The sequence below is a fragment of the Arachis hypogaea genome, chromosome 20 (assembly GCF_003086295.3).
Source record: "Arachis hypogaea cultivar Tifrunner chromosome 20, arahy.Tifrunner.gnm2.J5K5, whole genome shotgun sequence".
NCBI lineage: Eukaryota > Viridiplantae > Streptophyta > Magnoliopsida > Fabales > Fabaceae > Arachis > Arachis hypogaea.
The window spans coordinates 25,435,180-25,460,883 of record NC_092055.1 but is presented as its reverse complement, the minus strand read 5'-3'; the positions used below and the strand labels follow the sequence as shown (position 1 = coordinate 25,460,883).

Genomic DNA, 25,704 nt, shown 5'->3' with positions numbered 1-25,704 from the left:
GGCGGCCAAGACAATAAGGCGAAAAGCGGGTAAGTATGTGATCATACAGGGACAGTTGTTTAAGAAAGGGCTTAGCCAACCACTGCTGAAATGCCTGCGTCCCGACCAAACGGACTACGTTCTCAGGGAAGTCCATGAAGGATGCTGCAGTCACCACATTGGAGGAAAGGCCCTAGCCAGAAAGCTCGTCAGAGCCGGTTACTACTGGCCCTCTATGATGGCAGACTCTAAGGAATTCGTTCGAAGGTGCAAAAGATGCCAAGAGAACGCCAACTTCCACAGGGCGCTAGCAACTGAACTGAGTCTACTAACGGATTCCTGACCTTTCTCGCTGTGGGGAATCGATTTACTGGGCCATTTCCCGGTTGGACCTGGGCAGGTCAGATACCTGATAGTGGCCATTGATTATTATACAAAGTGGATAGAGGCCGAGCCGCTGGCTAGCATATCCTCGGCAAACTGTCGAAAGTTCATGTGGAGACAGGTAATAACCAGGTTCGGAATACTGGAAGTCGTCATCTCGGATAACGGGACCCAGTTCACCGATAAAAGATTTGGAGAATTCCTTGCCGGCCTAGGCATACAGCAAAAGTTCTCGTCAGTTGAACACCCCCAGACTAATGGACAAGTGGAAGCGACAAACAAGGTCATTCTACAGGGCCTCAAGAAGCGACTCGACCAGAAAAAAGGGACATGGACGGACGAGCTAGGGTCGGTCCTCTGGTCCTACCGCACGACCCAGCAATCATCCACCGGAGAGACCCCTTTCTGACTCACGTATGGGGTAGATGCAATAATACCTGTAGAGATCGGCGAACCGAGCCTGCGAAGATGGCCCACTTGTCGGAAACGGCATTGAAGCAGCGGATGGCTCTGTGCTACAATGCCAAGGTGCTCAAGAGAGAATTCGAGCGGGATGACCTGGTCATGCGACGCAACGATGTCGGGCTACCGACACCAGGGCAAGGAAAGCTGGCAACAAATTGGGAATGCCCATACAGAGTGAAAGAAGTGCTCGGCAACGGCACCTACAAAATGGAACGGCTTAACAGCAAAGAAATACCAAGGACATGGAATGCGATTAACCTAAGGAGGTTTTATCCCTAGCAGCCAAGGCATGCTAGGCGAGCAAACACCTTACCGGTTCAACCAGGCGAGTAAGATTTGTATTGCTGTATACAGGCTCATTTGACTTTGATTATTGTTTATGTTGTCTTTTTACCCCGCATTTATATTACTCGGCTTTATCATGCCTCGTTGATTTTATTTAAGACTCATCGTACTCTCTCTGCGCGCTTGAATAAGCAAAACAAAACCGCACCCCGGGACTGATCACCCCGGGAACCCAAAATATTAAAAGCCACAAAATCGGCTCCAATGACTACCAAGCGAAAACATTAGCTACCAGTAAAACGGTAAGAAACAATGGCGGTAGACGAGCAATTAGATACATATATGCCAAAAACGGCAACCGAGTTCACTACAACTACCTTGTTACACACACCAAAAAATGGCAGTAAAGCTAGCAAAAAAAGTATATAAAAATCTACATATCACAAACGCAAAGTACAAAGACAAGGCCAAATCACTTCTTCAGGATGTCGACAATCTTGCCATCCTTGATGGTCTTGAAAACGCTAACAGCAGAGATGTCAAAGTCGGGAGCCAGCAGCTTTACTTGGGCCTTGAGGGCCTCCTCAGTCATCAAGATGGCGTTCTTCCCCTGCTTCACGGTCTCCTTGAACTTCTTTTTCGATTCAACCGCCTCTTCTTTAGCCGCGGCTGCCGAGGCAAGGGCCTCATCACGCTCCTTCTCGACTTCTTTCACCTTGCCTTGAGCAGCGTTGAGCTGCCTCTCCAGAGTCATCTCCCGCTCGGTAAGCCGCACCACGGCGGCATCAAAAGTCTTGACCTTCTCTGCGGCAGTAGCCAACTGCTCCCGAAGTGATTCAACTTCAGCTTTGTATTTATTACTTGCTCTAACAGAGGACTGAAGCTTGTTCTCTAGGGAGTACGCTCCCGCCAGAGCAAACTCCGCCTTCCTCGCTATAGCATCTCCCCGGAGCAACGTGCGATACATCCACCTCGCTTGCCCAGGAAAATCCCCACCGTGGAAGAAGTCCTCCGTGTCCGGGAGCAGTTGCGAATCAATAAAGTTTCCGGCATCGAAGTTCTTCTCCATCACGGTAAGAACTCCTTCCGGGCTCGAAGACGATTTCCTTTTTCTCGGATTGTCCACTATCACGACGTCTGGATTCTCCACCTCGACTTTCGGCTGAGGTGTTGGGCCACCGCTAGCCCCGGTCACCTCGCTCTGAGAGGGATGGGATTGGGCCCCGGCCTCAGGGGGGTTCTGAGAAGGCTCCTCTTGGTTACCGGCAGCCTGGTTCTCAGAGGCCAGTTCCTTGTCATTATCACCAGCAAGGAAGGTGTTGAACAAAATTTCAAGGCCAACTTGCTCGCCAGCCATCGACACTGGTACAGAACACGGAAGCTCGTTAGTCGCTGGACTAAAAAAAACTACAATTACTCACGTATATAATTCCTAGCTACATCCTGGTCACCCATAAGAAGATGGGGATTAATGTTATTCTTTCCAAATACAGCCAACAAGACGTCGGCTACCCTTTTATTCTCTGTGGACAACCCCTTATACGTCACTTTGGTAAGGCGTTGGCTCACGCCCCGAAACTCCAATAGGTCGGGATGCGGCACATGCCCTCCAACATCAGCCAAAAAGGGTGATGGCCCTCCATTGGACGAACCTTGAAAAACTTATCTTTAAACCCATGATAGGAATCCTCAAACAAGCAAAAAATCCTCCGACCCAGGGCAGATCGGAAAGACATAAAGCCCTTCTTAGCCTTCCCCTCCTTAGAGGGATTCTTCAGAGTAAAAAGAAACAAAAAGACTTCAACAGAGACTGGCAGCTCCAGAAAGTCACAAACCATCTCAAAACAGCGGATCGAAGCCCAACTGTTCGGATGCAACTAAGACGGCGCTACATTACACCGGTTGAGTAGCGCCATTTGAAAAGGGGAAAAGGGGATGCGAACTCCCACTTGAGTGAACATTGCCTTATAAAACCAGATCCAATCGGCAATTCGGGAGGCATGAAGGTTTAGTTGATAGATCCGCTCATGTGCGGCAGGAACAAAGACCTCATAGTGGGACTCCCCGTCGGTCCCACCACATAAGTACTCGACTTGTCGGAACTCAGTGAGCTCCTCTAGATCCAGCTGATTGGGAGAATCCTTCACGTCTGAGGTCACCTAAGCGTACCGATCGTAAGGCGCTCTTGCAACAGGAGCCCGTGCAACAGGGCACTGGGCCATACCTACAGTGGGGCACCACTCGGTTAGTCTACGAGACCAGGAGATCGGCACAAATATCAGGAAGTTACAGTTTGCCTATCAGAAACTTACGGTCAAGCTAAGCCTAAACCTAGTCAAAATAAGGCCTGAAAAACCAACAGTTTGGAATGGTAACCCCCCTTAATGCATCAACCTAATACTGACAGTGTTCGATACGTAATCCAACCCAAAAGAGCAACACACGCACATAGAAATGGCGCAATTACAAAACGAAGCTAAACAAGTCGAAAAAGAAGAAATAGAACATACCTGGATAGTTGCGTTGACGCGAAGGAGTCGAAAGGATAAGGGAAGTTTGAAAGGGGGAAGGAAGATTGCAGCAGCGAATTTGGAATCAAGAAGAAGAGTGACAAAGGGATTCGATGGTTGCAGATGAAAACTGAATAATGAAGGAAACTGAAAGGAAAACTGACGCATGAAGAAGCGCGAAAGACAAGGGGTAAAACAGTCATTGCGCGCGGGGTTTTGAATTTCCCATTATGAGCATTTAATGCTCAGCGCAAGAAACGAGGGGAGAAGCAGCGCACCCCTGCAACGAAGAAGCCCACGCGCCCAGGAAATGCGCCCCTGTCATGATCAGCCAACCAACCGACACCGCATGTGAAGAGAAATAGAACGTGCCACCTACGGCGCTCGCGGCCCTAGCTGGCGCGTTGGGGGCACTGTTGCGGCCCAGCCCAACTGGCTGACACGACTGGCACGCACCTTTGTCAGATCCGGGCAACCGCTCTGCGAGGCACCACGCGCCCGGACCTTGACCCGAGCATCCCGCCACCTAGGAGCCAGCTCGCCTGGCGACAACTAGCGAAAGGAAACTTCGCGGAAGGTGGGTCTCTGTCCATGAGGGGCCCACCTCTGACACAGTATATATAGGGAGGGTCCTACCCCTCTCCAGAGGTACATCATCACTACTTTTTCTCCTTACCACCTGCGCACCATACTGACTTGAGCGTCGGAGTGTCCTTGCAGGTGGCACCCCCCTCAACTCACGAAGAACCCAGGAAGTCGGCCGCTCACGCTGTTCGTTCCCAGGATCCAGGCCGAGGTAGGGACCCATCTTCACACCCAATCAGTAATCCTAAATCGTCCGATAACCGACCTACCGAACAATACACATGCAATGGTAGAAAGAGTGAGTAACAAAGCTTACCTCAACCGTCAGTTCTGCTGTCACAGCGCCATTAATAGTTCTATCGGAACCAACTTCTTCCTCGGAGTAAAGCGCTGTCAACGAATTTTTGAAAGGAGAGAATTAGGGTTTTTTGTAATTCCAGAGAGCAAAAGAGGGATTTTGTGTTATCATGGTTTAACATTTCATTTTTTAGTAGAATTGTTAGGAGCCATTAATCTGCCCATCCAAGTTGGTATTTAATTGACATATCATCACCTTAACATGCCATATATTCATCCTCCGTTAGCTCTAGAGAGAAATTATTGACCGAGGGGGTAACTTATCTAACAGAGTTAAAAACCGGGACCAAAACCTTGTTGTCTTTTGATATAATTGTTAGGGCCATTTAAGATGTTCTACTAAAGAAAAAAAGCCATCGAATGACAATAGTAAAAGAAAATAATAAAGGAAAAACTACCAAAAGTACCCATGAAGTTTACGAACGCTGACAAAAGTACCCATAAACTAAGGAAATCAACGTTGTACCCATGAAAGATGGGTTCCATATGACAAAAGTATCAAAATCTTAATTTTTTGTTGATTTTTTAATAAAATTCCTAAACTACCCTACACTCAACCTCAACTCACTTTTTCAACCTTTCATAACTCAATTTGCACCAACTCTTGCCATGGAATCCAGAACTACTCCTACAACAAACCAGACCGAAATCAATGGTAGTGGTGGTGGTGGTAGAGGATCGGACCTCAACCGATTCACTCATAAGTTTATAATCTATACCCAAACTAAATTAATCAAACACCAAAAAATACTCAAAACATAAAATTTTCAAATCCATTCATCCAATTTCAATTCACTTTAACAAAAGTAGAAATAGAAAAAGCCATCAACCATAAAAAATCAAGAAATCCATTCATCCAATTTGAAAATTATTTCAGCAAAAATCAGAAGTAGAAGTAGCCATCAACTGAATCTTCTGTAAATCAATCTCAGCCTTTCATAAAAAATAGAAGCAGATTAAAAAAAATAGAACAGTATCATAACTAAATCAATTTCTGAAAAGAAGAAAAATAAAATAAAAATGTTTTAAAAAAAAGAAATACATTTTTCTTCGTCGGCCGACTGTAACATCGTCAATAGCAGAACCTCCATCCACAGTGCCGCCTCCCTTTCTTCTCTGACCGAACCCGCTTTCTGCATGCAAGAGTACTACGACCCCTCTCTCTTCTCAGGTGTGCGACGACGGTGTTCTCCTCGGCTGGGTCAGATGCGCCACGACGACGTTCTCTTCGGCTGCAACAGGCGCGCCACGGCAGCATTCTCCTCAGGTTGGGTCACAGGTATGCGATGAAGGTGTTGTAGTCACCTTAATAGTGAGAGGAAGAAGCAGTGAGAGGGGAAGAGATTGGCGGTAATGGAGTAGGTGGGTGGTGGACGGCAATGAGGAGGTAGGAGAGTTTCTGTGACTCTGTGAGGGTTTTTGAGGGATAAGTGAGGAGAGAGGAAGAAGAGAAGAGAGGAAGAAGAGAAGAGAGGAAGTGACGGTAGAATGAGATTAGGGTGAGGTAGTTTAGGAATTTTATTAAAAAAACAACAAAAAATTAGAATTTGGATACTTTTGTTATACGAAATCCATCTTTCATGAGTACAACGTTAATTTCCTTAATTTATGGATACTTTTGTCAACGTTCGTAAACTTCATAGGTACTTTTGGTAATTTTTCCAATAATAAAAATAAAACTTCATCAAAAGAGAATAATTTGAACATCATACTGCGCATTCTGTTAATATTTTAATGTTTGAATATAAGTTTCCGTAGAGAGAATAAATTGTAGTGGTTTTCACTTCCATATGATTTCCTGAAGTGGGTCTAAAACCAAATATTTGATTGCTTAAATTAAAGTAGTAATGAACCGTAAAGCTTCATGATAAATTAACACTGAAGGGTGAAGGTGGCTCATCATTCAAAGTAGCAAATAGGCACTACACAGAGTCTTTTTCAAAATAGAGCAACCTCATGAACTCATTTCTTAAATTCAGGCAACCACTTTAATAGAAAAACCAAGGAAAGTACAATATGTGCTGAAGAGACGTAAGATGAATAAAGTGGACAAACAAGCATGGTGGTACAATGAAAATCATCAAACAAACATGAGGTTCAACCAAGATAGAGAATAACTAATGTGCAAGTTAAGTAAGATCGTCCTCCTCAAGTTCTTTGGCCTTCAGCTTTTCCTTTACCCTCAAAAGAAGTGTTGTCTTCCAAGAATCCTGCACAAACAGGCAATATTGATTAGCGACATGGAGGGAAACAGATAATCAGAACAAAGGCATCAACGACCTGTGCGATTTAAGGATTTGTTGTCAAATTTCAATGCATAGTATAACAAAAACAAAAGAAGTTAATTATTTCCTGAGGTTTCCTTTTCGCATATATAAATGATGAAAATGAAACAGGTAACTGAGACCATCAGCTGAAATATCTGAACCTAAGCATCTCATAATCGGTAGACCAGAAACGATGAAATGGAGAAAGACTACGTTTGAAGCACATCCTGCAAACCCATCCCCTCTAACATTTTCCCCTATTTTGGGATAAAAAAGCTTTGGCTACAAAGTTTTTCGTCAAAATCCTACAAATTTTTGGGTCACCTTACTAATTATTTGACCATTCCCAATCACGGTCACTTGAGTCAAATTCATAATACCCAATATCAAATAGGTGGATTTGAATGGAATTCTCCAACCGAAAAATTTCTGGACGAAGATCCAATCAGGGATACATTAATCGAATTATTTATCCATTTAATTTCTGTAAATTATGGAACTCAGTTATAAAAAGTTATATTTCTTCTATTATAAAATGTGGACACAATCTACATTAGAAATTCATTGGGAAATACAAAACTATTGGTGTGCTTACCAGAGGGGTCATGCTATCAAATTCCTTGACAATGGTAGTAAAGTGTCCAACATCTTCTTCTTCAATTGCAGAAGCAATATCCTACAAAAAAAAAAGGTCAGCAAGTCTCATGGTAAATATAAGTGTAATGACAAAGCAGCCAAATTGTAATTAAACATTACGGTAGAGATAGAAGCTATGGAAAATCCACATATTATGGTCCAGTTTAATTTGTCATAAAAAAGTTTATAATGAAATTTCAAAACTGGTACTTTACCGTCAAAAATCTATATTCACGTGTTCCTGAAAATGTTGGATCCAGCTCCTGCAAACGAAGTATGTAGCCAAAAAGTTGAGCAACTAAAAGATGTCCAGTCTCAAAATGTAAATTATGGAAATTTCTCAGACCTGATATCTCTCTAGTGCATTGTTTATAGCAACGAGATCCCCTTTACAGAGTTCGCAAATGCCAGCATTAAGAAGATGTCCTTTAACTCCATACTTCAGCAAGTTATTGTTGAGAGACTGGCGAGCTATGGCTTCATAAATGTCAATTGATTTTTGATATCTGAGGAGTTGCCATAAAACAGAAACAGTTAATATTCTTCTAAACACAAAGGCAACGCTCCGATAAGTTCCCATTTAAAAAATAAGGTTTGAATTTTTTAACATTATTCTTGCAGTTCCTGCTGTAACTAGTGCATAACATACACATCGATTTATGATAGCCCAAATGTAGCTGTGGACTAACTTCCATTACCAGCATGCATAAGTGTCAACATAAAACAGATTGTGAAAAATAAAGATGCTAGACATCAGTTTAGTAGGTTTTCCTATATAAATCCTTGAAACTTCAGCAACCTACAGCGGATTAAGAAAATGCTAACCTCCGAAAAAGGCTAGAAACCAAATACCCCAGACTAAATTACCAAACAAATAAAGAAAAAAGTCATGTTGGTAATGGAAACAATATTATTCAAGCTATATAACAACAGTAAAAGAAAGAGAACTCAGAAGGTAAAAAATCTCACTGTTCTAGCTGGGCAGCATATTGAGCAACCTTTTGCTTGCACTGGTTTGCACTAGTTGTAACTTCTTCATTTTGGAAAAAATCAGCTGATTTTTCGTAGTAAACAACAGCCTGCTCAATATTCTGTTGAGACTCGTACAATTCAGCAATTTCCTGAGTGTACAATAGCAAAACCAAGTAAAGGCATGTACTTTCGAAGCTTTATCAACTTAAATGTGTCCAATTGCACAAACCTCAGAACATAAAAAGTCATTAAAAAGGGTGCCCATAAAAGGGATACCACATCTAACACAACCCCCCCCCCCCCCCCCAAAAAAAAAAAAAAACACTGAATTTACACTACAGTGTACCTTCAAATATCTAGCAGCCATGGAGAGTCTTCCAATATCACAGAATAGATTCACAGCATGGTCCAAGCAATTTACAGCCTCTGTGTACAATGAAAGGAAAAAAAGAGCTTCACATTAAGCATACTACTGCCTTCAATACTAATACGAGTGAAAACATTCTTTCACATGCTAGGCAGCCTAGGCTGCTCTATTATTTTTTTCTGAACTTAGCTACATAACAATGAATCCCAATCTAAAAATAGTTAACATGACAAATAATACATATAAACCCTAAAACAAAAAATGCAAATAGAAATCAAACATAACCAACTTACACATGAAAAACTTAATCACAATATCTGACTTAAGAAAACCTCGAAAGAGTACATAGTGCTTGTTACCCTACATGTGAAGCAATGTACGTGTTTTACACCAAAAGAAAACTTAAAAGTGGAATAACAGAACAATTTCTTATGTCATATAATAGCAGAATGGCTGAAACTTCTTTATATGACACCAATGCACCTGACACTTAAGAGAAGTAAGAGAATATACAAGGCACAATAAAGAAAGAAGACAAAGAAGATAAAAGGATTATGACTAAATTAATCAGTAAAAATCATCTGTTCTTCTCCAGTTCTCCGGAAACAGATTCTGATAACTAATGCCAATAACATTGATTATTTTAATTTTACCAGCAAAATCTTTTGCATACAACGTCAACACAGTACTATTCTTGCGTTCAGAACCCCAAAAGAAATTTTAGTTTATATAAATAATAATGACTAACTTGCATACCATTTATATTAGTCTTTTTATAGCAATGAGCGGCATCGACATAGGCTTGGGCAGCTTCATGTTTACTTTCCAACTACAAGCAGAAAACTACATTATCATACAGGCTTACTGACCAACAAAGGATTCAAAACTAGACAGCAAGATAAACCCTATTAGACGGTGCTCCAAACATTTCGATCCCATTACCTTCAAATGGCAACTTGCCAACCTGAGGTATGTTGCTCCCGCTTTGTCCCCTACAGATGCCACAACAATCGAATAAAGAACAACATATAGAACTGCTTGATACCAAAATATTAGGGTAAGAAACATTTGCGATTTTCTTCAAAAATACCCCTAAAGTTTAGTTTCATTCAATTTTGTCGGTAACATTTTCGATTTGTGTCAAAACTGCCCCAGGAAGTTTTCAATTTTGTCTCTAATGTTTTACATGGAGTTAACTAGAGATAATTTTGACACAAATCGAAAACATTGGGAACAATATTGCATGAAACTAAATGTTAGGGGTATTTTTGAAAAAAAATTAAATTGTTAGGGACAAGAAGTGTATTTACTCCAAAATATTAAGTCAATTACACCAACAAAATAAAGTGATTACTTAATGCTGATCAAAGTGAAGCTGAGCACAGCAGAATACAGGCAGCAAAAGAGAACATTGTTCATCAGTTGTAATATCATGATCATCAAATCTTTTTTTTTTTAAAGCACCTCGAATATCGTTAAGAATAAATCATTCACTTCTCTCGGCTGAAAATCTCTAAGCCTAAATCCAACCAATTTCTCAATAAATTGCGATTACATCAGGTTCACAAAATTCTCGGATTTTACTTCCTAAGCAACTAATCGATCAACAAAAATCAGGTCAAAACATTTTCCGGCAAAATCTGAGTAAACTTGTACTTCAACCATTGGTAGCATTTCAAATCTGCAATAGGCCATCTCGGATTCAACAACAAGCTAAAGTAGCCGAAGTAACTTCCGATCACCGATCGTATCATCGCAATAACAATACAACCAATAAAACTAACAAAAATAAAAAAAAAAAGAATAAAAGAGAGGGAAATCATTTCAGAAATTCTCGGTAAACAAAAACAGACAGAGGTGGCGAGAGTCACTAAATCTAAACAAGACTAAGAAAATAATAAATGAAAATTGAGAATAATTTAGAAGATGAGTAGAATAGATACATGATTTAGCGAGCTTGAAGGAATTGGCAGCTTTATCGAAGAGATCAGCAGCATCCTCATATTTGGAGCCAAACAAGCCCCAACCATTCAGCTTCTTCTCTGCTTTCTTCTCGTATTCTTCTGCCTTCGATAATTGATCCGCCATTTCCAACGATCAATTCTCACACAACACTCTCCGCTACTTTTTTTTTTCTTCTTCTTCCTAATAAAATAAGTTGCCGTGAAACAAAGATAAATCACAGAATAAGAGAGAGAGAAGAGTTGGACTCTGCAGAGGACCGAGTCCAAAACTAGAACAACAACGGCAAAAGAAGACTGAGAAGAAAAGGGAAAAAGGGGTTTCAGAAGATTTTTTTTTGGTCGAATTCTTTGCTCTTTCTTTTCGAGAAAGGAAAGTAATTTCATAGTTAAGTTTTTCTTAGTTGAGTAACTTTCCTTCTTTTTTTTTTTTTTTTTTGCCATACTTTATGTTTTTGTTTTTGGTATTAAAACGGGGCAGCAATACTTTATGTTAATTCTTTATTGTTATTACGTGGGCTCAATTATTTTGAGCTTACACTACCGTTCATAAGCCCAAATTCCTGACCTGGAGTAAAATGTATTATCTTTGTATTGTACCAAAAAAAAAAGTGTATTCTCATGGTCCATTTAGTTTTAAGTTTTATTTTTTATTTTTACATATTTTCACAAAATTTTAAAAATAAAAATAATTACAAATAAAAAATATTTAAATAAAAAATTAATTATTTATCACTTTAAATGCGAATACAGAAATATACTGCTTTCTGAATATTTAGTTATGTTTTTGCTCATATGTGATACAAAAATAGAATATTACGTTTTAGCAATCTTAACATGCTAAAACAAGGCCAAATAGATTGCCATTTTCGCTAAAGAATTCTGCGAAAACATGGCGAAAAAGAAGTTGATATTTACGCAATACATGCTTGTGAAATTTGGAAAAAAATTTAAATGTTTTTTGTGTAAGTAACATTTAAAAATTTATCTATAAATACCAGAACATTCATACAAATTTCGCTACATCTCACTCTCACAATTCTCACCTCTCTTTCTCTTTTAAATTTTTTACAAATGACTACTGAATGTATAATAGTCGATGTTTATCCGAATCCAATAATTAGACGTAATAATGATGGTGCATTCTTTGAATGCAGTGATCCAATTACAATGCAAACTTGACGGTTGCAGTCGTTTCTTAGCTCAAAAGTTTGATTTTGATGAATATGAATTTATTGAGGACACACATAAGAAAAATCGATATCAATTTCTATTTGTGAAGGATACAACTTATATGGATTTATTATTTAATGTTTTTTTTTTTTTTTTGAGAAAGACAATGTTGTGTTAGTAAGGGGTTGCTGCTCTAATTTTTTCTTTCACATAATCTCTTTGATCACACTTTCTCTTTCTCTTTTTCGTTATTTCTCCTATAGCCTTGAGCAAGAAAAAGTTGATCTTGATCCTGTGTCAAAGACAATAATGAGCTTGACATTCTATATGCTATGGTATTCTTCTATCTCCAAAGAATTTCAGTGGAGGAATTCAGACCAGGCTGACTTGCAAGAGTACTCACATATTAAAATGCATTTTCTCACTATGATATTCTTCTTTATTTTAATTTTTTTTATGTTCACTGCTGTTCTAATAGCTGCTGCTATTTTTTGCGTTTAATTTGTTATTGATTCAGTAAATTATTACTGTTCTGTTTTTGGCTTTGATTCACTTCTATGCTATTATATAGTGTTTATTGTTTAGTGTTTTCATTCTGATTTTTGTTATAATTTCTAATTTGTTCTTGATTCTTGGTTGGGATACTTTCTGCAATTTTTCAAACATAAATTATGGCTAGGTGAATATCAGAGCAGCAGCTGGATCTCATGATACTGAAGCTCCAACAAGAATCTTCGCCACTTCGGCTCTGCGACGAAGAATCTGCTACGTCGCCGGCCACCTCCTTCATTGCAAGTTAGCCGTTTCTACCATTTCAAATTGATGAAATTGCTGTGAAATCGGGGTTTAGGGTTTGGATTCTATTACTGTGAAATTGATTTAGTGTTTTGATTCTGTTACTTTGAAATTAAGTTTAGAGTTTGGAATTGATTACTGTGAAATTGAGCATCGTTTTTCTGCTCTTTTTAACTTAATTTAAATTCTACTCTTTTTTTCCTTAAACTTCTTCTATGCTTACTATTTTGTTATGATTTTATTTCAAAGTAAGCAAAACTTATGTCATAGCGTATGGTTTGAAAAGAGCAATAGGTGAGGTAAACCTTTTCCGAAATAAATAAATTATTATTTTTCCATATTGATGTTTCAAATGAGTTTGTGTTTTCTTGTTTAATTTCGTAAGAATATTGTTCTTGATGGGTTAGGAACTCTTATCTTTTTTTGTCATTATTTCTTTTGTTTGTATTATTATCAGGTGATTTGTAAAGTTCTAATGTAGAATTCTTCAACTTCAATGTTGTTGTTGTCAGTTTTTGCGATGCTCACTTATAGCCAAAGTAATATTACATCTTTAAGAATTATAAATTAGTAATTGCAATATTATGCAAACTCAATTTGTCCATTATCTGTTAACATTCTTGTTTGTATTTATTCCTCTAGATGTTTTTTTAGACTATCCAAAGTAACTCCTAACTTAAACACCTGTCTTATGGGTTGTATTTTAGAATTTAGCTTAGCTTGTTTTCATGTGCAGCTTGTTGGTAACTCATAGCCTCATATCTTGAAGAATTAACAGTTTCATACTGATATGATATTTATTTATATACTAAATTATATTAAATTCATTATTCTAAAATTTTTTTAAGGCTTAACAATTTGCTTACTTTTTCTATGGAATTAAATGATAGTTTATTAGTAACAAATCTTCCATCTTGCTTGTTCAACACAATTGAACTGAAGCATAAGAATAATTGTCAATGGTAGCCTTTTTAGACATACTTTACAATCTCAAATGATGGTTTACTTATCTTTTCATTGGTAGCTTGTTTCTTCTTGTATTATATTTAAATGAGATTATTAATTTGCTTGACCAAATTAATATTAGCTATATGACCTAGCTATTAATAAGGAAATGCATAAGAAAAATCACTAGCAGTTATCTTTCTTTCCCTCATTCCCTCTCTCTGTTAGTAAGCATTATTAGCATTAGACTTAGTATTATATTTAATTTACTAATTTTTTTGTTCACAGAAAAATTATTATGAAGGTCAGGGAGAACTTAATTACACATTGTGAAGATCAAACACTAGAGAGTAAAAATCATTAATTTGTGGAGATGATGGGGAGTCTATTTGCTATTGTAATATATCAAATCTCTTTTGTTTATGATTAGATATTGTTATGACTTAGACTCTTATCATGTGATTTTAATGCATCTTAGTTTATTTGACTTCTAAAATCTTCTTTTTTTTTTATAGGTCACAAACATGTATGGATCTTGGGTAGTAGCAAAACAGAGATTGGGAGACCATAACTGAGAGACAGAAACTAAAATAAGTCTCAGTATTGTATTTGGCGTATAAGTGTACAGAACTTAATTATGTCTCAGTATTGATGCCAGGGCATTTTGGCCAGTTTCACTGACCTTTTCTTTACTATTTTTAGGATAGTTTCATGCATTTTCTTAGGAAATAAGCTAGTTTTGGGTAGATATTCACTTACACCTTGATTCAAGCATACATTGTGCATTTTACATGATTTCATGAGGATTTTGCATGAGTTTAGTGACAAATTGTATGCTGCATTTCCCATGACTTGGACTAGAACTTTGATGCACTCTATTGCCTGATTTCAGGACCAAAGGAAGCAAGGAATGGGAGGTAACTTGCAAAGTTAATGAGAAAAGTGACTGCCAATAACGCTCTCGAAGCCATCATTACCCACGTTAAGAGTCACGTTAACTAAGTTAACGTAAACTCTAATGTGAAGAAGGAAATTTGAGCCAACGTTAGTGACACTTAACATTATCACTAACGTTGGCCAATGCTCATAAGTGGCCACGTTAGAGTCCACGTTAACTTAGTTAACGTGGCCTCTAACGTTAAAAGGGAGAAAGGAAGCAAACATTAGTGACATTCAACATTGTCACTAACGTTGGCCTAAGTGCACAATGCCACGTTAACTTGGTTAACGTGGGAGCTAACGTGAAGAGGCAAGGGTGGTCGACAACGTTAGTGACACCCAACATTGTCACTAACGTTGGAAGCAACCACACAACCCCAAGGAGCCATGTTAACTTAGTTAACGTGGAGGCTAACGTGAAAGAAGAAGGTGATGGCCAACGTTAGTGACACTCAACATTGTCACTAACGTTGGAAGGAGCCACACAAGCCACTATGAGCCACGTTAACTTAGTTAACGTGGAAGCTAACGTGGATGAGTAAAAGATGAGCCAACATTAGTGACACTCAACATTGTCACTAACGTTGGGGATGGCTAAGCAATGCCACGTTAAAGAGCCACGTTAACTAAGTTAACGTGGGCTCTAACGTGAGACATGGGGGCACATTGGAACGTTAGTGACAATGTTGAGTGTCACTAACATTCTCGAAGGATGGCAAGCCCACGTTAAAGAGCCACGTTAACTAAGTTAACGTGGGCTCTAACGTAGGAGCAATGGGGGCTTTTCAACGTTATTAGGAAAGTTAAGCCCCAATAACGTGTGCGAAGGACCTAGAGGCAACGTTAGTGGCAATGTTTGTGCCACTAACGTTGAAGTTAACGTGGCTTTTACTTAGGAACGTTAGTGAGAAAGTTGATTGTCACTAACGTTCTCGAACTCATGTTTTCACTAAACGTTAACACCCCTAACGCCCTGAGCTAAAGTCTCTGCCCACTTCACACTTTCTCTCTACAAGTAAAGCCAAGCCCAAATAAAGAAAAGAACTGCTTCAAACTCAAGATCCAAAGGCCCAAGACTTGAAGAGCCAACTAGAAGATGAGAAGAGTAGTATATATAGGAGTAGCTTTGAATTATTTTGGGAGTTCCGGGAGTTGGAAAATAGCATAGAACTACTCCCTGTATTTACTTTCTCTGCACTTCTAGTTTTCATTATGTATTCTCCATCTTTGTTTTCACTTTCCAGAGCTATGAACAACTAAACTCCTTTCATTGGGTTAGGGAGCTCTGTTGTAATTTGATGGATCAATACTAGTTTTCATTATTCTTCTTCTATCTTTTCTCTTGATTTTACTTGAAATCTTTCGATCTTCATCCAATTGGGTAGTTATCTTGGAAAAGAAACTATTCATACTTGGATCTCTTTTGAACCTTGGAAGAGGAATGAAGAGATCAAGCTAGAAATGCTTTCTCATGCTGGACCAAATTGGGTTTGGATGGATACGTGACTATAATCCTCTCAATGCTTGATTTGGGAAATGTATGTGGTATAATCAGTGACCATACTTCATCTCTTCTCATGAGCAATTGACCAAGAAATTGGCTATTGATCAAGATTTGAGAGATTGAATTACAAGAAATTGTAATTCAATCACTTAAGATTGCCAAGGAGATCAATGAGTGCATTGATTGAGGAAGAGATGTAAATGAGATTGATCCGGAGAATGCAACATCTCCTAAGCCCAATGAACTTCCCATTTCTGATCTTACCCATTCTCTTTAATTTCTGTCATTTACATTTATGAGCAATTCCCCCATTCCCATTTAAGATTCTGCAATTTACTTTCTGCCATTTACTTTCCCGCCATTTAATTTTCTGCAATTCTCAACTCAATTTCTGATTCGCTCAACTAGAACATTCCTCTAATTAAAGTTGCTTGATCAATCAATCCTTGTGGGATTCGACCTCACTCTATTGTGAGTTCTTACTTGACGACAAATTCGGTACACTTGCCGAAGGAAATTTGTTATGAGACAAGTTTTCCGTGCATCAAGTATCTTGTTTGGTTTGAATTAAAACTAGAGACCAAAATGTTTAAATTTACAAAATTACCCTTAACCTTACAATGCAACCCTAACCCCAAACCCAAATTTATTTTTTCAGAAATGCTACCTTGGTGCCCTAACCCACTCCAGACCCCTTCTCGTCTCCTCTCCCCAAATCCTCCAATCTTTCCCATTGCCGGTAGAAACGGCGAGGACTACAGAGAGACAACGGTGCGTCTGTCTCCACTTTCCAGCGATTCACAATCGCGTCTTCAAGCGTCTGACGGTCCTGTAGTTGCTGCAGTTTGCGTGCTTCTGGGTCTGCGCCGCCACCATCGCCACCGTCTCAGAGCTGTGTCTCTTGTTTCGGGTCTTTGTCTCTCAATGGACTTGGTAAGTTCGTGAAGTTCAATGTTGATATTTGGTTTGGCATTTGTTTAAAACTTTATCTGATTTAGTATAGCCATCAAATTCATCTTATTTCAATTGATTTTCTTCACATGATTATATGATTTCCAATGTGCTTGTGATTAAAGGCTCACTGTTGTATTGCTTTTTGTTATGGCAAACTGAATCAAGATGCTTCTTCCTTACAATGATAAAGGATTCAAGCATAATGAGTTTTATTAAATCGGATTATTGTGATTGTTGATGCATTACGATGCAACTTCAGTTTTAGAAGAGATTGCAATTTTGAGCCAGAAAGATTGATGTTTGATTAGTATTAGAAGCTTGGTTTTGCTCTTTGTTAAATCTTTGAATGAGAATTCACATTATGTGTTCATGGTGGTGAAGTTTAGATGTTTGGCATTATATTTTAAGAATGCAGTTTTACTGCATTTGGACACGATTTGATTCCTAATCTAGATCAACAGATGCTTGAGCTGTCACATCATTTTGTTAGTTTACTTCATTGAATATTTTTTCCCTTTATCCCTTGTGTCAAAGGCTAAATGTTGACAAGTTAACGGTAGGAATTAATGTGAATAAGCACGGAGAAGATTGAATCTTGATTCTAAATATGCATTATACTACACATTTTTCTTAAATTCAATTCCTGATCCAGCCACCTAACCAAATGAAGAAGGTATAGAGATAGAGTTATGTTTGTAGTTAATGACTTATTAAAAAAAGTTATAGATAGAGTTGTATTTAAGCTGCTTCTTTATTTAAAAAAATTATGGGTTAGAATCAAAAGTAGAAACAGGATTCAATAAATTTGTCAAGAAGAGATAAAATAGCTAAAGTCAGTACAAATATAAAGGAAAGGAAACAAACACATGCACGATGAAAATCTTAATCTTCTATAGTAGATTTTTAGGCCTTGTGGTAATTTACACACATCTCCTTTCCCCTTTTATTTTTATTTTTTAACTTAAATAAACAAAGGTAAAATATTCTTGTATATTTTTATTTGATCATTCACAGTGACTTCATAGAGCAATAGGTACAAATTTATAATCCAGCAAGATCCAAGGTTAAAGGAGAAGTTGGTGACTCAAACTTTTCAAATCAATGTGCCAATTGTTAAAAGGCAAGTTAAAAAGCACTGCCCTTTATTAACTTTGGTGACATTGAATTCAGTTCTTCTTAAGTTTTGGTCTTCATATCACATATTATAAGGAGATCAGTGACTTGAACTACTTATATGATTTTCTAATGCAGGAAGCTGTGAATGTATCACTTGGGAACCTATTAACTTATCCATTTGTGAGAGAAGTAGTTGTTATCTGATTTGAAATCTGATTTGGCCTTTAGGTTCAGCAACCTAAGTAATCATGACATGTACAAGTAGAAGATCTACAAGTGGTTCTTATGGCAGCGGCAATGTAACGGGCGAATGTTTTGTGAGTGTGGTTTAAGAGCTCCGTTACAAGTCTCAAACAGCATTGCCAACCCGGGTAGAAAATATTATGCCTGTCCTGTAAGACGATGTGGATGGTTTAGATGGGCAGGTCCAAGTATCCAACATTCTGAAGTTACAGATGATCGCTCTTGTCATTTCAATTGCAATTTAAAGTTGATCGAACGAGTTGAAAACTCCATAATGATGTTGTATTTATGAAATTGTTAGCGTTCTTTCAACTTTTTGTTTCTGTAGTCTGTATTGTCCTGATCATAGTATTGTTGTTTAAGTTGTAGTATAACATTTGAATTAAAATAGGCAAATGACAAATTGTATAAATTAGTTTGCTTTAATGAAATATCAAAAACTACCCAACGGCCGTCTGAAGTGAATTTGGTATTACTAATACCCTGGCTATGACCCTTGTATGTATGAATGCATCCCTTCATTGTTAAAGATCCCTTTGTATGTATGTATGTATGTATGTATGTATGTATGTATGTATGCATCCCTTCATATCCATCAGATATTGTTAAGATCATGGCTTTGCTGCCACAAACAATAACATAAGTTGTAACACAGTGCACATGACCCTTCTTAAGCTAACTAATGATCCACTAGTATCCATAATCCAAGGTTGACATTTTGATTATCCCCTCCTGTTGCGAAAAGGTGGCATGCCTTCTTTTCTAAAGAAAGCACATTATCATCACCATCAAATATCTACACTCATTCACTCCCCCTTCCCCACTAAAAAAATCCTCAAGACAATATACAAAGCTCAAATCTTTACACCCACTTTGCATTCCCTAACAAGCATTTTCTCAGGCCAAAAAATAAAATGATATCCCTCTTTATATCATATTGAAATAGAACAAACAATTTTCCAGCAAAAAAAAATCAAAAATTAAAATAACAGTCAACTTATATTGAAATGTTTTGTGCTCAATAACACAATTAAAACTAAAATATTGTACTAAGCATCAACGCACCTACTTAATACATACCAAAAGAAAAATACTACCACAATATCCAGCCAAATGTATACCAAATATAAGTTGTACCTTAAACCATCTAAAGTATACCCATCTAATGCATACTAAAACCCTATAGTTCTAACATAATACCCTAAGCCACATAACAAGTTTTGATCACATGACAACTTTAGATAATAGAACGCACAAGGGCAATCTTCTGTGAATCTGACAAGCCCCAAAAGTGAGAACACAGATTCAAACTCTCAGCAAACTTCAACACTACCTTCACCACCTTGTCATCACCGAACCCAAGTTTTGTAAGTTTCTCACCGACCTTAAACTTCTCATTCACACCAACGATGGCATCAACAAGTAGTTGGGCATTCTTCCTTTGGTCAGTAGAAGATTGCTGGATATGGTCAGCCATCCTCTCTAAAACATCAGCTTGCTTTCTCTTCTTCCCATCATGCCTTGTGCTTCCTCCACTTGCACCAACTTTAGAATGCGAGGCTTGTCCTTGCACTGTTTGCCCTCCGTCAATGTCTGGATTTGGAGACATCTCAGAGTCATCAAATCCAATTGCTTGGTCTTCAGTCTCTTTATTAACCTGTTCCTCTGCATCAAAGCCACTAACTACACCTGCTCTCGTGGCACTATCCTTACCGACTATATCCTCTAACCGGTAAAACAGAGGAAAGGGCTTGCCAGGACTATAAAACTTGGTTGGATGTGCCTGCGAAAATAAAAATAGGATTATAGTTAGTATATAAAAAAAGATAAAGTCATTCAAGTAGGAATAATATTACACAAACCTTCAACCATGTATCAAGGATATATTTCCTGTCAACCTCGACACATTATTTTTCATGATTCCAACCAAATCCACTGCATGCAAGCATGTCTGCGGCGTACTGATACTTCTCCTTCAACCACTAATGCTTATTCTTGCAATGTTTCGCGGTTAGCATACACCCAGGGAAGGCCTCCAGCATCTTCAGAGCTAGTTTCTCAAAAGTTCTGGGTTTGAATTGACCACAATCAGCCCTCTGACCATCTACAACAAACTCCTCCATGAAGCCAATAAAAGCATTAGTCTCTTCATCACTCCATATGCGTTTGTTCTCCATTATCACCTAGCAAAATTAACATAAATAACCATAAGCAAATACAACAAGTGTAAACCCTAAACCACGAACAAATACAATTGTAAAAAACAACCGTAAACAGTTTTAATAGCCACAAACATTTTAAATAACCACAAACAAATAGTTGCTATTATAAATAAAAAGTTGCTATTACAATGTTTCCTTTCACAACAAGTCTTACAAACTAAAATGCAGCTATTACAATATAAATTAATCGATGACAACGTTCATTACTCTGCTACAACACAAATTAAGCTATTACTACTCCGTACGACTAGTTCGTCACTTTTTATGCATCTCATTTGCTATGTTGTCACGCCAATATGTCCACTCATTCGTGTTTTCAACCACATCAATCGTTTCATCCTATGCTTCATCTCCATCAGGCAAAAATTCCTCCAATATACTACCTTGCTCCTCTGGATCCATATCCATATTCTTTCGAATATAGTTTTGCAGCAAACAAGCAATAATTATTTGACTTTGTGTCTTTAGAGGGTAAAAGTTAGGGCTTCTTAAGATTGACCATCTCTTCTTGAGCAAACCAAAGCATCTCTTAATAATATTTCTGGCAAAAGAATGAACCCTATTAAAATATTCTTAGTAACTGCGAGGTGCACGTACTCCTTGGACCCACTCCCTAACATGATATCGAGTGTCTTTATACGGTGCTAGAAACCCAGGATCATTTGTGTAACCGGCATCAACTAAATAGTAATTACCTATAGACAAGTAATACAAACAACGTAAGCTTAACTATCGTGAACTCAAGCTATATTTATAGGCTTAAATACAAAGATGACATAATTACCGTGGGATATCTTAAGATTATTACGACGAGTGATTGCATCTCGAAGTATCGGTGAATCAGATGTCGATCCCTCCCATCCACTGAGTACATAAACAAATCCCATCTCCCAGTTACACACTCCTAAGACATTGGTACAGATTTTACCCTTTCTTTCTCGATATCTTGACTTTTTGGACTCGGAGATTGTCACCTCTATATAAGTGTCATCTAATGCTCCCAAGCAACTCTATAATCCATAGAAAGTTATGATACTCATATATAGAATCCTTTAGGCTGAAAAATAAATCATACACATAATCGAGTAAGCTATACCTTAAACCTTCTCCATGTGGGGTCAACATAATCCTCTTCAACTGATGTGTCCTTGGCAAACAAAATGCTTTGAATACGTATAATAACATTTAAAACCTTATTAAAATACTTACTAACTATTTTTTCGGATCTACAAAATCTAACCTGCAGACTACGATTTTTTTGTGATGCGCTGTGATAATTAAGAAAGTTGCAACTTGCTCCGGCAAGCTTACATGACCATCCTCTTTAAGTCCTCCTTGAACTTGGAGCAACTTACACAAATTAGCAAAGGCATTTGTGTTCATTCTCAACTCCCAAATACAATTTCTATCACCCTCGCCAACAATACGCTCTAAAGCCTCACATCTAATTCTAATATTCATTTTTCCGCCTAACGACAGTTGCCCACTACTTCTATCCTTAAAGTAAAAAAAATAATATAAGAACAAAAAACAATATCAAATATTCATGCTTAGTTCTCATCTCATCATAAAAAGACATGCATCGCTTAATAATTTTTTACCGTTCTATTTTTTCCTAGCAAAGTCATTACATTAGAAAACGGATAAATATTCAACTTAATCTAACACTTCTCATGCAAAATCTTCTTTTTCTTCTTAGAACCAAAAAGAATAATAAGAAACTTGAAATGCACAAAAAGATAAAGATAACGAATGATATAACTGTGTATATTCTTCATGCAACATAATTAGGAAGAATGATTTAATAACATAAACACATAATCTAAACTAATATAATGACTTAGTTAACTAGGACAAATTTGACAAAAGTTTGTTTCTCATTCTCACAGACACACATATATAGCTAGGCATTATAACCATAGTATATCAATATTATTTAATCCTGTGTGAGAGACAAAGAGAGAGTGATAGACCAATATGGTTTATAACAAGATCAAGAAGATAAAAATTTATGCCGTTAAATCTTAATAAAGATTAGAACAAACCATCATATAAATTTTCAAAGGGGTCATGCATGTATCTAGCTATGTAACTTCTTATATAATGACTTTCAATCATGATCATCCATGTCTATATAGAATTATGCAGACCATAAATCTCTTACTCATGTTAATTATAAACTACGATTAATTCCCATGTAACAAATGGCATTAATAATTCTAAAAAATAGATCGCAAATCCTTGAATATAGGACAAAGTCACAAAGACAAAGGATTTCTTCAACTTTAGTGCTACTACTTCACACCATTAAGAAAATAACGACAAACCAAGCAAAATAGTAACTTTTCTCTTTTCAAACTTTAATTTCTCCAAATCAAAGTAACCAAACAAAACCAAAGCTTAAGAGGTTCTGAGTACAAATACACCTTTCAAAAACACAAAAATTTTATTTAAGCATTACACAACAGTAATTGAATATCAAGATAAGAGAAAAGTCCTATTGCTAGGTCACGACCAAATCCACAGATTAGGGCACGACAAAAAAAATATGAACGGAATCAGTAAATTAAACAACATTTGGCTACAACTAATCTAGGTCACAGCAGCTAGGACGACAAGTTGGTGGTTGACGTTGACAGCAACAGGGGAGAGGCGGTAGCTTGGTTCTTCGAGTGTTGTCCTGTGAGAGAGAAAACGAGGAGATGAGAACATGGGGGCTACGAAGATGAACTTGAAAATAGCGACTCACTTACCTAGCAGTGGCTACGCCAGCAGCGAGGAGGTGGCTGTTCTTCAACTAGTAATGCAGAGGCTGCAGTGATGTCCTTGAAGAAGAATGAGAAGATAAAGGAGTCACGAGGGTTAACAATGAAGCCCTGATTTACATTAGGGTCATGTTGGAATTATTGAATTAGAATGGGGTAATTTAGGTACAATTTGTAATTAAAATTTTTGTCCCCGTCTTTAAAATTTTCAGTCTCCAGTGTCCCTACTTTTTGGAGGTAATGAAATACTGAAATTTTGAAGACGGAGACAGAAATTTAAGTACCAGCCTCTGGCTCAACAAACATAATACTGAGTCTCTATCCTCTAGTCTCTGCAAACAAACGTTACCTTATAGAATACGTTATAAATCAAATGTTCAATTAGTTTTCTTTAGTGATTTGATTCAAATAGTTGGAATATTAATCTATTGACACTAAAAAATAGTTAGAATATTAATTTCAATGCAATATGAGAAAACTATTATAAATAAAGAAATATATAACTACAAAATACCGTTGTCAAAAGTTACAAAAGACAATGGTTTTTAAAACCGTTGTCAAAGGCAACTACAAAATGACAATGGTATTAAAACCATTTCAAAGAAAAAACAACACCAAAGGCAACATTTTTAAATCGTTGTCTTTGTGAATAACAAAACTACAACAGCTTAAAACCGTTGCCTATCCAGTTATGATTTTAAACCGTTACGTCATAAAAGAAAATGGTTCTAAACCGTTGCTTATCCAGTAACGGTTCTAAACCGTTGTCTATGCCAATAATTTTGGCAACGGTTTTTTTGTTGCCGTTACCTTAGGTAAAAAACTATTGCCTATGAGCATTAGTAACTGCCGCATATACCACAGGTCAAAAACTGTTATCAAAGCGTTGCCTAAAGTTTTAGAAATAATTTTTCGATCTATGACAACCGTTTTCTACCGTTGCGAAAACCCTTATTTATTGTAGTGTATATTTTGGTTACAAAAATTATAATGACAGGTTATAGAAGAATGTATCTCAAAAAAAATACATAAACAATTATACATCTACAAAGAACTTTAAAAAATACACTAGTTTTTAAAAATAAAAAAAATTCAAATACATGTTTTTAAAAAATAAAGTGCTAAATTATATTTTAAAATTTCCAAACACCTTACTAATAATGGATTTTTTTAAATAAATAAAATAAATATTTTATTTACAAAAATATGTAATTTGTAGCGTTTTTATCGATTTGCACTCTATTACTTATCTCGTTTACACAGTATTATTTCATTCACACCGTAAACGAGATACGATACACCAAATTTTCAACAACTATAAAAGGAGCTGCAACCATTTGGATTCTCCACAAACATTTCACTTCTTCTCTTTTGTTTTTCTTTTAAAGGATTTTTTAAAATAAATAAAATAAATCTTTTATTTATGAAAATATGTAATTTGTAACGTTTTTATCGATTTGCAATCTATTACTTATCTCGTTTACAGTATAAACAAAATAACATGTGTATCTTGTTTACACTGTAAACGAGATACGGTATGACAAATTTTCAGCAGTTATAAAAGGAGTTGTAACCATTTGGATTCTCCACAAACATTTTATTTTTTCTTTTCTTCCATTTTTCTTCCAAAAATTAAGAAAAAATGTCTATTAGTAGTGGACATGTGGTTGTAAGTGTGTATCCCAATTGTCATATGAGAAACAATGACATTGGGGTGATATTTGAGTGTGATAATCCATTCTGTTGCGCACTCAGTGAGTAAGTTCTTTGTCTAAACTAAAGAATCTGATATTGAGGAGCTTTGGTGCTAGCGGAAGAAAGAGGTTGGAAGGGTTGGATATAGGTTGCTAGCACTGATGGAAAATTGAGTTTTTTTTTTGTTTCGTCTATTTTGGCTCCATTGTGAAGAGCATGTGCGCCTCATGTTTAACATCCATGGGAGAATTATGGCGGAACAAGTGATTGAACTTTCTACGGAGGTTGGTGATGTTTGTGGTGGTGGATTTAACTACTCGAATTTTGTGTAGGATGATCCACCTATTGCACCACTACCACTGCACTGGTGTGCTAATCTAGTGGAAGACATGGACGTAGATGGTGAAGAGTCCGATAAGAAGTATGTTGCTGATAGCAACGATAGTGGTTCTTCTGAAGATGATGAAAAGGAGGAGTTGGTACCAGAGACACCGGTCGTCGCATCAGTTCGGTATCTTCTACCTATCCCGCACCCAACTCTGGCCTTATCAGCTGTATCCAGTTACTATCATACGTTGAATCTGA

The 25,704-nt window shown here is 37.3% G+C and overlaps 1 protein-coding gene across 1 annotated transcript; it reads right to left on the bottom strand.

Annotated features, from left to right (window-relative positions):
• Window positions 1-6,499: 6,499 nt before the first annotated feature.
• On the bottom strand, window positions 6,500-11,190 carry LOC112783078 (alpha-soluble NSF attachment protein 2). Its single transcript, XM_025825837.2, has 9 exons — window positions 10,751-11,190; window positions 9,750-9,799; window positions 9,564-9,636; window positions 8,787-8,866; window positions 8,438-8,589; window positions 7,815-7,974; window positions 7,684-7,731; window positions 7,428-7,508; window positions 6,500-6,775 (listed from the first exon to the last, which is right to left on the bottom strand). The coding sequence occupies exons 1-9, from the start codon at window positions 10,893-10,895 to the stop codon at window positions 6,695-6,697; spliced, it is 870 nt and encodes a 289-aa protein (XP_025681622.1). The 5' UTR covers window positions 10,896-11,190; the 3' UTR covers window positions 6,500-6,694.
• Between the last annotated feature and the right edge of the window lie 14,514 nt (window positions 11,191-25,704).